Raw genomic sequence first — 14169 nt, forward strand, 5'->3', positions numbered from 1 at the left:
TAATTTATCAAATGACAAAAAAATCTGTTGAGAGTTTGTACTGTTTTATAGTTGGTGGTAGCAAAAAAATTGTCATAGGTTCTGTACAAAGGAATTTGAACTATTTTGAGTGTACTGAATGATATGCTTATATTTCAACAATTTTCTGTACATGGTTAGAAATTTACGCAATGATGGCTAGCATAACTAATATGAACAGTCAAGCTTATACTTATTTTGACATACCTAGAGAACTTACAATGGGCTATAGGTGCAACTGAATAGAAGCAATGTACAGATAACATACAGTTAAGATATTTAATGTTTTACCATACCTAAAGAATTTAACAATGAATTAAATGAGGGGTTACTTTAAAGGAATACCAAAGTAGCTTCTGGACAAAGTTATCTATTTGTGATAAATAAATTATGCAACAATATATGGAAGTTGACAGTCAATACAGTAATTCAAAAGCGATGAATTAAAAAATATAGATATTACTGCATTGTTATTTACTTACATCAGTCTATTCTTTTCACAATATTGTTGATATTTACTTACATTTCATATATTTTTTGTGACACGATATACCTAATAGGTGGAGTATGTGCTCTAACAAATCAATAAAATCTTATCAGTTTGTCATTTCGAATAAAACACTAGAGCTTTCAATAGCTGTCTCCATCATCGTGACTGCTGGGGCTGGCACGATGTTCTGCTTATACAGATGGAATGACAGTGTCTGGAACCTCTCAGAGAGAGCCGGAGTGGTGCGTGCGTGGAAGGCAAGTTGGACAGCTCCGCCCCATCACAGGACCAAGTGAAGTCACGTGGCGCAAGTAGATGGCACTACATTTGAAACTGCTGCTCCCATGTCCCTACAAGCATCAACCCTATGTCTCTGCTTTCACTCAATGTCCAAAGCACGGCCCTATGCCCCATTAAGTGTGTACCCCTGGGCTCTGTTGAAACTGTTGCTGTTTGTTCTAATTTTGTCCACTTTTTCAATAACAGAATCCCAGTATGATGTTGTTTGAGCCAAAACTCTCACTTTTTTCAAATACTATTTTATGTTCATTCTCTAGGCAATGTTCAGCCATGGCCAACTTCTCAAGTTCACTATGTTTGATATGTTGTGAATGCTCTGCACACTGCCCAGCAACAGTGAAAATGGTTTGTCCTATGTAAACAATATCACATTCACTGAAGACACCATACATGGCAGGAACTCTAACATCTATGTTGTCTTTAACGGGGTGTAACATACCTCTTATTTTAGCGGCGGGCTAGAACACTGATCTCAGCTCATGTCTCTTTTAGCACCTGCCCAATCTTGCTAGTAGTTGCTCCACAATATAGAAGGAATGCAGTTAGCTTGGCCTCCTCTGCCAATTCAAGGCACATTTGCATCAGTGTCACTTGAAAGCTTTAGCAATTTCTCCCTGGCTGTAAACATTTTCTCTGAACATGCATCTCAAATGCTTAAATTCAAACTATAGATGGTTGCCATTAGAACTAACCTTTGCTCTGTGTACTAACATTGTCAGTACTACTTCCTTGTGTACGGCGTGGTGAAAACTGTTGGTGTTTAAGTATGCCATCAGTCCCCAACTTGACAGTACATTTAATGTTGGGATGGAAACTGTTCCTGTGGTCGACGAACTACTGCAGTTCATTTTTACCATAAGACTATATTAAGAACGTGTCATCAGTGTACCATGAGAAGAAATATGATCGCAACCTCGCAGAGTTCAGAGCTCACTCCTGAAAGTGCTCCATGTAAAAGTTCACGGAGTTGCTGACCTGGAGTCCACAAAAAACCCACAAAGTGGCTGTTAATCTTTCCAACCAAGAACTGGATGTTGCTGCTATGAGTAAAGGCCTTAATTTTTCTCCAGCGCCATGATGTCTGCCAATATTGGACATTGTTAGTGGAAAAGAACAGTGCGTTAAGCATCTTTCGCACAAGGTGGTGGAGGCTGTCAGACTAATTACTAGTTGTATTCTAGTGAGAACTAAGCCACTGAAATACAATGTTAGCTGGGAGGAACAACATGGCTTATGCCTGTTACATGAGAATGAGGACTTGGTTCTCTTGCCAGCTCATAAAGGAAATAACATTGTGGTCCTGAACATCAAAGTCTACTACCTGAAGGTGCTGTATTTATTATAAGATGATAGATATAGGAAACTTAGGCATGATCCAACACAGACCATCACCAGAAAGACAAGAAAGTTAATAAAGTACTCCAGTATGCCCGAAGAAGTGGCAAAGAAATTAATGGCATGTGCAGCCAGACCTCCCAGGCTTTATGGATTGCCAAAGATATACAAAGAAAATGTTTCTCTGAGGCTTATAATCAGTGCAATCAGTTTGCCCACATACAGATTGGAAAAGCACCTGGCAGGGTTATGAGCACCCAAACTGGGATACTATGAACATCTCATTGTTAACTTGTAGTCATTCACTGAGACCTCAAGAAAATAAGACAGGCCAAAATGACATAATGATTAGCTTGGATACTGTGTCACTTTATATGAGAATGCTGGTACAAGACATGCTGGATCCTTCGGCGCTATAGTTTCCACCTGAGATCATCAAGCTTTCTGCCATGCCTTAACAACAAAGTACTTTATGTACCGCAATAATTATTATGAACTGACGGATGGCATAACTGTCATGAACGTTTCCATGGAGCGCTTTGAGGAGCAAGCTCTGAACTCTGCAAGACTGTGACCATCTTGCTTCCTACAGTACGCTGATAACACCTTCTTGATATGACCTCATGGTGAAAATGCACTGCAGTAATTCGTCGATCACATGAGTGATATTCATCTGAACATTAAATTTACTGGGAAATTTGAGAGGGCTGGCAAGCTACCGTTCTTGGATATTTGAACGGAAAGCAGAACGCTGCCTTGGTCATTCAGCTGGCTTGGTCATTCAGTGTACAGGAAATCTATGCACACCAACGTGCGCCAACAATTTTTACTGCCCTGTACACAAGAAAGTAGTACTGAACACATTAATACATAGGGAAAAGATTATTTCTGGTGACGACCATCCAGAGTCAGAGTTTTGGCACTTGAAGTGCATGTTCTGAGAAGATCATTACAGCAAGGGAGAAACTGCTAAAGCTTTCAAGCAACACCGACGAAAAACGCCTCATAAATCGGTGGAAGAGGCAAAGTTAATAAAGTACTCCAGTATGCCTGAAGAAGTGGCGAAGAAATTAATGGCATGTGCAGCCAGACCTCCCAGGCTTTATGGATTGCCAAAGATATAGAAAGAAAATGTTTCTCTGAGGCATGATACTGTGGAGCAATTACTAACAAGACAGGGCACTTGATGACGAGATGTGGACTGAGACCAGTCTTCCTGCACACCTACAAGATAGAGAGATATGTTATGCCCCGTTGAAGACAACAAAGGTCTTACAGTTCCTGACGTGTAAGGTATCTCCTGCGAACGTGTCAGTATTTATGTAGGTCACACCATTTTCTCCTTTGCTTAGCATTGTGCAGAGCATTTGTGACATGTCAAACTAAGGGAACTTGAGAAGCTGGTTGTGGCTGAACATTGCCTAGAAAATGGGCATAAAATACAATTTGAAAAAAATTAAAGTTCTGGCTCAAACAACAGACACCAGAAGCACACACTTGGCAGAGTATGGGGGGCAGGTTTTGAACACTGAGCAAAAGCAAAGATGTAGGCTTGATGCTTGAAGGGACATGAGAGTGGCAATTTCAAACATAGCGCTAGTCGCTTGTGCCATGCGACGTCGCTCAAACCCCCAGTGGGCTGGAGCTGCTAAAAGCCCGACTGTTTTTTTCAAAATGATGCGGCTTGTAAACTGAGAAGATTTTATTAAAGCATGCCACCACGAAAAACTCCAAGAAGACATGGAACATATCACCCCAGCAGAGTGAAGTGTAACAATATGTCTACCTAGCTGATGATGGAGGTTCACAAAAGCTGAAGCCATTTATTAGTTAAATTTGCATGGGACATGATACGGATGGATGTCTTGTGTCTTTAAGGTGGGATGGGCTTTGCAGTAGTATTACAAGTTGCAGTATCTGCAGCGCTTTGTGTTTGTTCTGCGATTTGGAATCCCAGCTTGGAATAGTGAGGGGCTCCACCAAGTAAGGAGCATGATGTGACAATGCTGACAACTTTACAGCAAATGAAAGGAGTCCACAGAATTGTCAACTCATTTTTTGTTTATGTGATGTCAAAGACTGTTGTCTAAACAAACAATCAATGCTCTCTATTAATAATGATTGTAATACTGTAAAGTGGAATGCAATGTAACAATATGTTAAAATAAGAAGTGTGGTGTATCCCTTTAAACCAAATTTGAAATCATTTAAGATTCTAAGTTTCTTACAGAAGTACGGCTGCAATGGAAATGAAGGCTAAATGATTTGCATTTGTGTGGCTTTGGGGAGGCTTGCGTGCCTCAGCGATACAGATAGCCGTACCGTAGGTGCAACCACAACGGAGGGGTATCTGTTGAGAGGCCAGACAAACGTGTGGTTCCTGAAGAGGGGCAGCAGCCTTTTCAGTAGTTGCAAGGGCAACAGTCTGGATGATTGACTGATCTGGCCTTGTAACAATAACCAAAACGGCCTTGCTGTGCTGGTACTGCGAACGGCTGAAAGCAAGGGGAAACTACAGCCGTAATTTTTCCCGAGGGCATGCAGCTTTACTGTATGGTTAAATGATGATGGCGTCCTCTTGGGTAAAATATTCCGGAGGTAAAATAGTCCCCCATTTGGATCTCCGGGCGGGGACTACTCAAGAGGATGTCATTATCAGGAGAAAGAAAACTGGCGTTGTACGGATCGGAGCGTGGAATGTCAGATCCCTTAATCGGGCAGGTAGGTTAGAAAATTTAAAAAGGGAAATGGATAGGTTGAAGTTAGATATAGTGGGAATTATACAAGGGCGATGTACTTGAGGACAATATTATGGAAATGGAAGAGGATGTAGATGAAGATGAAATGGGAGATATGATACTGCGTGAAGAGTTTGACAGAGCACTGAAAGACCTGAGTCGAAACAAGGCCCCCGGAGTAGACAACATTCCATTGGGACTACTGACGGCCTTGGGAGAGCCAGTCCTGACAAAACTCTACCATCTGGTGAGCAAGATGTATGAAACAGGCGAAATACCCTCAGACTTCAAGAAGAATATAATAATTCCAATCCCAAAGAAAGCAGGTGTTGACAGATGTGAAAATTACCGAACTATCAGTTTAATAAGTCACAGCTGCAAAATACTAACACGAATTCTTTACAGACGAATGGAAAAACTAGTAGAAGCCAACCTCGGGGAAGATCAGTTTGGATTCCATAGAAACCTGGAACACGTGAGGCAATACCGACCTTACGACTTATCTTAGAAGAAAGATTAAGGAAAGGCAAACCTACGTTTCTAGTATTTGTAGACTTAGAGAAAGCTTTTGACAATGTTGACTGGAATACTCTCTTTCCAATTCTGAAGGTGGCAGGGGTAAAATACAGGGAGCGAAAGGCTATTTACAATTTGTACAGAAACCAGATGGCAGTTATAAGAGTTGAGGGGCATGAAAGGGAAGCAGTGATTGGGAAGGGAGTGAGGCAGGGTTGTAGCCTCTCCCCGATGTTGTTCAATCTGTATATTGAGCAAGCAATAAAGGAAACAAAAGAAAAATTCGGAGTAGGTATTAAAATTCATGGAGAAGAAATAAAAACTTTGAGGTTCGCCGATGACATTGTAATTCTGTCAGAGACAGCAAAGGACTTGGAAGAGCAGTTGAATGGCATGGACAGTGTCTTGAAAGGAGGATATAAGATGAACATCAACAAAAGCAAAACAAGGATAATGGAATGTAGTCTAATTAAGTCGGGTGATGCTGAGGGAATTAGATTAGGAAATGAGACACTTGAAGTAGTAAAGGAGTTTTGCTATTTGGGGAGCAAAATAACTGATGATGGTCGAAGTAGAGAGGATATAAAATGTAGACTGGCAATGGCAGGGAAAGCGTTTCTGAAGAAGAGAAATTTGTTAACATCGAGTATAGATTTAAGTGTCAGGTAGTCCTTTCTGAAAGTATTTGTATGGAGTGTAGCCATGTATGGAAGTGAAACATGGACGATAAATAGTTTGGACAAGAAGAGAATAGAAGCTTTCGAAATGTGGTGCTACAGAAGAATGCTGAAGATTAGATGGGTAGATCACATAACTAATGAGGAAGTATTGAATAGGATTGGGGAGAAGAGGAGTTTGTGGCACAACTTGACCAGAAGAAGGGATCGGTTGGTAGGACATGTTCTGAGGCATCAAGGGATCACCAATTTAGTATTGGAGGGCAGCGTGGAGGGAAAAAATCGTAGAGGGAGACCAAGAGATGAATACACTAAGCAGATTCAGAAGGATGTAGGTTGCAGTAGGTATGAAAAAGCTTGCACAGGATAGAGTAGCATGGAGAGCTGCATCAAACCAGTCTCAGGACTGAAGACCACAACAACAACAACAACATGAAAATTTATTCATAGGTACAGCAGTTCAGAATTTCAAGATAGCAGTAGATCTGAATCTGAACGCACACATATTTAGGTTCTCCACGCTAAGACTCGCCAGGCACATTTTCTCTGGTATTTCAGCACATATTTGGAATTTTGTTCTTGTAATGTGTAGCCGAGTCAGCCCAAACAAGTTCTGCTCCTCACGTCTTTCACGCAACGTCCAGCATCAATAAAAAGTGTCGGTTTGGTTCTTGTTACAAGAAAATGATTACTGAAGTGGAATTTTACATGCCTTTCGATGGGGCAGTCCCAAATTACTCTAGTGCATTATCCGTTTTATCAATGTGTATTAATAGGGACAGTAAAACATGAAAAATAATCAGTACCTCACCAACAACAGCATCACCTTGCTGTGCACCGACCACTACCACCATGACGCAGCAGCATTGCTCAGTGGCTGCTGGATTATTGGTTACTCTTTGTGCTTTACTGTACCTGTTGATACATAATGATAAATAAATATCACACTACAGTAATTTCAGGCATGTAAAATTCTACTTTCAAAAAATCATTATGTTTATAATGGGAAACAAACTAACACTTTCTGTCCACACTGGGCATGGCACAAAATATGTGATAAGCAGTATTTGTTTCACCTGTCTCCAACTACACATTGCAAGAACAACATTGCAAATATGTGACAAAACATCATAGAAAAGGCGCCTGGCGACTCTTAGGAGGGACACCTACTATATAAAGAGGAACATTGAACAGTACACCAGTTTCTGTGAAGTAGCTACCATTCTAATGCAATGTAAAACAAGATCATTTCTTAATGCTATTTGTTTTAAGTTCATTTTGGGCTACCTTTTTTATAGATCCTTTCATTTATCTACAAAACACTGTACTTTAAGAAGGTGTGTAACATATCTTTTTATACAATTACATAATTCCAGTAGCATCAAGACTTTCATGAAACTTATAAAGAAGTAAATGTGTCAAGTGAACATTCACAGAAGCTTTGCCATGTCAACTGATTTGTAATACAGAAAATCCACCCTTTGCACAGCATTTGTCTCAATTATCATTGTTCTGCTTGAAAATCCACACTCCAATATGTCTATATTTATCTGGAGACTATGCTTTAAACTCTGGATGTGTATTTAGTCAACTCGGTGATTACTGCTTCACACCTAAAAAAGCCAAGTATTGTTATATACAAGCAAAGACTTTATGAACACACAAGCATAACTGGAGCTTATTATTGATATTTGAAAAATGACAGATAAATGAGACATAATTTTGTACCCTTTTATTGTGATGATTATACTTGGCAAGTCAAAAACTGTGTGGGGTAGGGACACAAACCCAGAATGCGAAGGGTACTGCCATAAGCTGAATGGTCTTTAAGGCTGGAACCCAACATAGCAGGAAAACAAACAGATGATGGCTGTCATTTCTGCTCCCTATCAACGTACGTTTGTTTATTCACGCAATCATCATCTTCCGCAAATCCCATTACAACGAGTGCCTTCTGTGTTGTGGAATGAGTCAAGTTATACATTGACAGGTGGAAGCAACCATTGCAGGCTACCCCTGTAAAGTATTCTAACAACTAATTATGAGTAGTGCTAATGTACCCACATTGATTTATCACAAGAATGATTTCTAGATTATTTCATACAGCAGGAAAAAAATAGCTACTCTGAAAAAAGCTACTGCTCCTCCTCTGAAATCACTGTGCTGCTTTTACCTAATTTTTAAAACTAAGTATTTATGTAAATTTACAAACATCACTGTCAGCTCCTTATAAACTAGCAAAGTCCAGAACTGTTTCACAAAAACATTAAAGTCAAGCCAAATTCACATCCCTGGGTCAAAATATTCCAATAAATTGTGGGAGAGGCTAATAAGATGTCCTTTAACTTTATTTTTCAATAGTTAGGGAGCTTGTTACAACTTTTGGACTAGAAAATAACTCCAATCTGAATCATAAGGTAAGGATGCAGAATCTATAGGGAAATACCTTTACTTCTGGTTTTGTGGTTGTAAATTCCATCGTTTTCCTAAATTCATTCTTGTTCTAACCCCAAATACCATTAGGCAGTACATGCATTGGCATGTAAGTGTAATAAACCCTTCAGCACAATGTTTAGCTTTAAATTTTACATTACTTGACCACGAACAACATTTACAGCCCAATGGTTTCTGTACGTTACCCCAAAACAAGATGATGTTATCAGTGTCTAGTACAGTTTACAGTTTTCAACATTCTTATAACAGTTGTTCACTAAACCAGTGCATGGACCACTTATGCGGAAAAACTCATAGTTGTAAACTGTAAAGATTTCGCAACACACAGTGGCATCAGACTGCACAAAACTTACTAAAAACAATTATTATTGTTGATGTTGTTATTGTCATAGTATGGGATGAATTAACAGAAAGATATTTTGCATTCTTCAAAATTAAGCATGTAACAGCAATTTATGAGCACAAGAACATAATTTGTAGTTTGGATTCCATGAGGCACAGATGTTCCCACAGGGAGGCACATTTATAATGCTGATGGAAAAGATTAAATTATTTTCATTTAATGACATCCTGGAGCTTTTATGTAGAGAACTGATGAATGTTTCCACACAAGAATAGTTATTAGACAAGATATCTAGAGCATGCTCTTTTGCAAAGAATGTGGGCAAGTGTCGACTGACAATCTCCTTCAAATACTTATCTGGTTGTATACAGAGGACAATATCCATCAACAAATTCTGAGGTGTTTTGGTTAGTATGCCAGATTATGAACAATGGTAAGGCACACACTTTTCATATTTTATGGATAAAATTAAGTTAGCAAACCAAGAAAGCAAAGCACTTTGTATTGTATCAAAACATGTGGTGTGTGCTAGAAACCTTTTCTGTGACAAATCTACAATGTTCAGCGAGAAAAATTTATGTGTGCAATGATAAGAATGCAGTGGAAATGTATTCACATCTGTTGGGAGAATATAATGAAAACAAACACTCCAAACTGACACTTCACATAAGTCACATCCAATGAAAATCTGTAACGCAACCATCTGTGTGGCATGCTTATAATTATGTATTATTTATGTTTTAGGACAATTAATCTGTAAAAATCGTTGTAATGAAAGCATGAAATCATAATGATTTGAAACCTGTAAGAGTACCCTTTGAATAAAGGAACTGAAAATAAATTTGTGGCTGGTTGCTGTCTCAACACCATCAACAAAGCAAGAGAAATGAGAAATGTATTTCTGCATGTTAGAGTTACAAATCACGAAGGCTGCAGGACATCATGAATACAAATTAGTTTTTACAGTTTTCAGGAGAGGATGATAGGTTGAAAGGTTTTTCTGCACGTTAGGTATTTCTACATGTTAGAGTTACAAATCACGAAGGCTGCGGGACACCGTGAATACAAATTAGTTTTCACAGTTTTCAGGAGAAAGAGATTTGTTGAAAGGTCACTTAAGTATAGAACCAAACAAAGTACTTAAGGCTCAGTATATGCATTCTCATGCTCCATCCCACATGCATACTTCTCAGATATCAATAGCACTACTTGTTATATGATAGTGATGATAGCAATGATAACAATAATAATCACAACAAATTGCACAAGAGAATATGTGAACAACAGTACAAAATCAATACAGCTTAAACCTTCCTCCATTTGATTAAAAACTATAACTTACCAAGCAAAGCATTAATGCAGTCTTCTATGTTGGAATGCATAAGGCATGATAAGCATTGTGTAATAATATCAAGAAGTGATCGTGTTGCACAGCAAGACATCCACAGCTGCAAAGTATCATTCAAGCCAGCTGACATTGACAGCTGTGATATGTTTGGGTAACGACTTGATATATCACCTGAAAATATGTTGACAAGTAGTTAGAAGTACAAATAATTCACTGTAAAGACAAAAAAGTTAAATCCATAAGTACTACTCTCATCCTGGAGTGTGCATGATCTGCCCTTCCTTTTTGACATTCCCTAAGATATCCCCCTCTCCTCCCAGAGAAGGGAACTATCTAGGATAGTATACATATTTTTATGAGTGTCTTTTGGCAGTACTGAAATTTCTACTTCTGAAGTTCTGTGTGATCAGCAATTCTGTATTTGGTAAAGGACTAAATTGCATTTAAAAACTTAAAATTTTCATGTTGAATATCATTTCTTTGTTTTCCCAAAGTCAACAGTTTTCCTGCAATTCAAGCAGGACTACTACTGATCCATTCACTTGAAAACTGCCCTGATCTTATTGTAGTAGCACTATAGTACGAAAGACAGTTAATGGGAAATAATTAGCTGGCAGCCCTGTGTGAGCCACTGTTAAGGGCATATGGTCTGGGGTAGTTTTCGAGCGCAAGGATCAGTAGCTGGTGACGCATGCTGGAGAATACACTTTTCTTTTAATGTGTGCACAGTCAGCTTTAGCATACTCTTTAGCATACTCCAAAAAATTACTGTTATTTTTGGGTTGTGTGCAAAGGTGTAAATTTGACTTACATTTATAATATCATGTTACCAAATCTAAGAACAACCTGTTCAATATTTCTCTGAAATTAAGTAAATTTGTAGGAGGCAAGCAGGATGGGCAAGTGTCAGAAGGGAGGTGGTGAAATAAAAGAGTGAAATACAGAAAACTTGGTCTACTTTCTTGGAACTCGGGATATAGAAGGGTTTGCCCTAGGGAGAAAGTACAGGTCGAATGCCAGTCTAAGCGGTCTGGATAAGGAGAAGGCAGTCCGTGTTTGTGTGGCTGGTTCTGGCGAACAGGACCAGAGACAGACAGCGGAAGCTGTTTGCTCTAGCTGAAGGCTTGAGTGCAAGAGAGAGTATACACTGCACCTTGCACTGCAAGGCCCTCCAGCAACCACACTTTATTTGTTTTGTCACATTTCCTACTGGCTAAAAGGTGGCATGATGATGAGCCCACAGTTCTCATACACACAGAGGCCCTGTTGTAACCTGCATTGAGAGAGTGTTTGAAACACACAGCTGGTCCTTCAGATTTCGCGTGTGTGTGTGTGTGTGTGTGTGTGTGTGTGTGTGTGTGTGTGTGTGTGTAGAGTCCCTAGAATATTTCCCCTGCTTGGTGGGTTACTCCACAGGTGATGATTTATGCATAAAATGATTTATGCATAAAATATTGATAAAATTTAAACAGAAAGTACATACTTGGTTAGAATACGTAATTCTTAAGGCAAACAAAGAGCCTAGTGTTCAAATCACTTTTAACACAAATAACATAAGCTACTGAAGTTTATTACACTTTTAGAGAAATTTTAAGATTAACTATTATTTTCAGGAAGCCACAGCAATTTTGAGAAACAATGTGTACTTTTTTAAAAAAAAAAAGCACCATAGTAATTTCTCTTATAACCAAAAGAAATCGGACTACATTGGCTAGTGAATTGTAAAAAAAACATTTGCCCTCTGTGTTTTTGCAATTACAGATTAAGGTTTCACAAAGATAGATCCAGCCCACCCAGTTAGCCATGCGATCTAACGCACTGCTTTCCTGGCGGGAACGCATGCCGGTCCCTGGCACGAGTCCGCCCGGTGGATTAGTGTTGAGGTCCGGTGTGCTGGCCAGTCTGTAGATGGTTTTTAAGGTGGTTTTCCATCTGTCTCGGCGCATGCGGGCTGGTTCCCCTTATTCCACCTCTATTACACTATGTCGGTGATTGCAGTGGAAAAACTTTCTCCACGTATGCGTACACCATCATTACTCTACCCCGCAAACATTGGGGTTACACTCGTCTGGTGTGAGACGTTCCCAGAGGGAGGGGGGAGGGGGGGGGTGTCCACTGGGGGCTGAACTGCACAATAGCCCTGGGTTCGGTGTGGAGCAGCGGTGGGGTGAGTGGACTGTCGTAGCCTGTTGTGGTGTTGTGTACCACTGTGGGCTATGGCAGGGACAAAGCCTCTCTGTCATTTCTAGGTCCCCAGTTCAATACACTACAATACAATAGATAGGTGCTTCATATCTATCTGAAATTAAAATATTACATGTTGCTGGATTCCCAAATATGCAGCTGGGAACTCAATTGGGTCAGCTGGAATAACAGGGCTTTGGACTGGCAGCCTGGAACAGCCCATCCAGATGATTACAAAGATCTGAGAAGATAGCTTTTTTGTCATAAAAATGGTGATTATACACACTGGGATGACAACATGTAAGCATCAGGCTGCTGATTTATTCTGATTTGAACAGTTCATCAACAGAATCCATGGAAGGGTTTTTCTAGTACGAAGTGTTTTAAACTATTTGCAGTAGAAAATGTGTCTGACCTCACCATTTTTTTGGATATTTATATATGCAAGCAAATATTTTAATATTAGAAGTACAGTCATATGACATGATTTGTTGAGAGGCCCCTAAGAGTAGGTTCAGCCATCTGAATTGGATAGGTGTTTCTACACTTTGCATCCGCAGGCATCTTTCCTCCATGAAATGTGAATGCTGTCTGTTGTTTAAGTGCGACTGTGGGTGTCACATATGTGTTGGATGATAATGAGAGTAAGGGGAGGTTGAAACCCATTGCCAGCACATAGCCTTCTACTCTCAATAGCAACAAGGGAGGGAGGGGAGGGGCACCCAGCTTAATGTCCCCATTCGACGGACCAATCGTCTTCAACTGTGTTGCATGCCCTATCTCCATGAGGCACAGCAGACACATTTGAAATTTATCCAGAACATTATCACAAAAACTGGTTATCAGGGACTTTATACTACCAACGCTCCTGTCCCTTTTGCCATAAAGGCAAAGGGAAAATTGTTGGTTGGTTGGTTTGGGGGATTAAAGGGACCAGACTGCTATGGTCATCGGTCCAAAATTGTCACCAGCACACAAATTACTCAGACGGTCGCCCATTCAAGTACTGACCACACCCGATGGCGCTTAACTTCTGCCAGGAACCAGTGTAGATATCGCAGTGCAGTCCCTAATGTGTTTTAATACTGAAATGTTTGATCAGACTATTAGATAATTTGGAACTGTACCTCACAGCGACAGAATAGCTGCGAGTTTGTGTTGTAGCCTTAACTTAGAACATTCATTTAGAGAGTTACTCTGTTTGTATTCTGTAAGATGTGAGAAAATTCTGAATTGCTGAAATGTAGCAGAACTGAACAATATGACTGCTGTTTTCAGTGATGCTGGTAAGAAATGTTTCTTTGACAGGGATCATCACTAACAGAAATTATTGCATCTACAAATGAACTTTACTGTTTTAGGAGTCATATAAAATCAGTAAACAGACTTTCTTTTCTGAACTGCTTAAAGATTTGTCACAATACCTGAACAGATGCATTACAATAAACAATATCGATGTACAGGCCTTACAGTACTTTTCTGTGTGTTTTTCTTAATAATAAATGAGCTATTTTATTTTTCATCAAGTAGATAGCATAACACAAACATTTTCAGCAATATATATGCGGCATGTGCTAAAAATACTCCAGACCAACACGCAAGACAATGTCATTATTTTTATGTTCAGCGGGAAGAAATAACAGTATATTTATTTAGGCACTAAAAGATATCTTGTGTCAGCATATTCTAGTGTGAGAAAGGTTGGTTTGCAAAACTAAAGTACCTCACATGCTCAACTTCAATTGTTCAACTATTTAGAAGATGGA

At 39.5% G+C, this 14169-nt stretch overlaps 1 protein-coding gene across 2 annotated transcripts in view; it reads right to left on the reverse strand.

Moving 5' to 3' along the window:
- Window positions 1–14169, reverse strand: part of LOC124605924 (integrator complex subunit 5) — a 126845-nt gene that overhangs the window by 78912 nt on the left and 33764 nt on the right. For both annotated transcript variants that reach the window (XM_047137878.1, XM_047137879.1), the window contains one exon: window positions 10214–10390. In XM_047137878.1, coding sequence (XP_046993834.1) covers window positions 10214–10390 — 177 coding nt within the window. The remainder of the gene's footprint in view (window positions 1–10213; window positions 10391–14169) is intronic.

The sequence above is a fragment of the Schistocerca americana genome, chromosome 3 (genome assembly GCF_021461395.2).
Source record: "Schistocerca americana isolate TAMUIC-IGC-003095 chromosome 3, iqSchAmer2.1, whole genome shotgun sequence".
NCBI classification, from domain to species: Eukaryota; Metazoa; Arthropoda; class Insecta; order Orthoptera; family Acrididae; genus Schistocerca; species Schistocerca americana.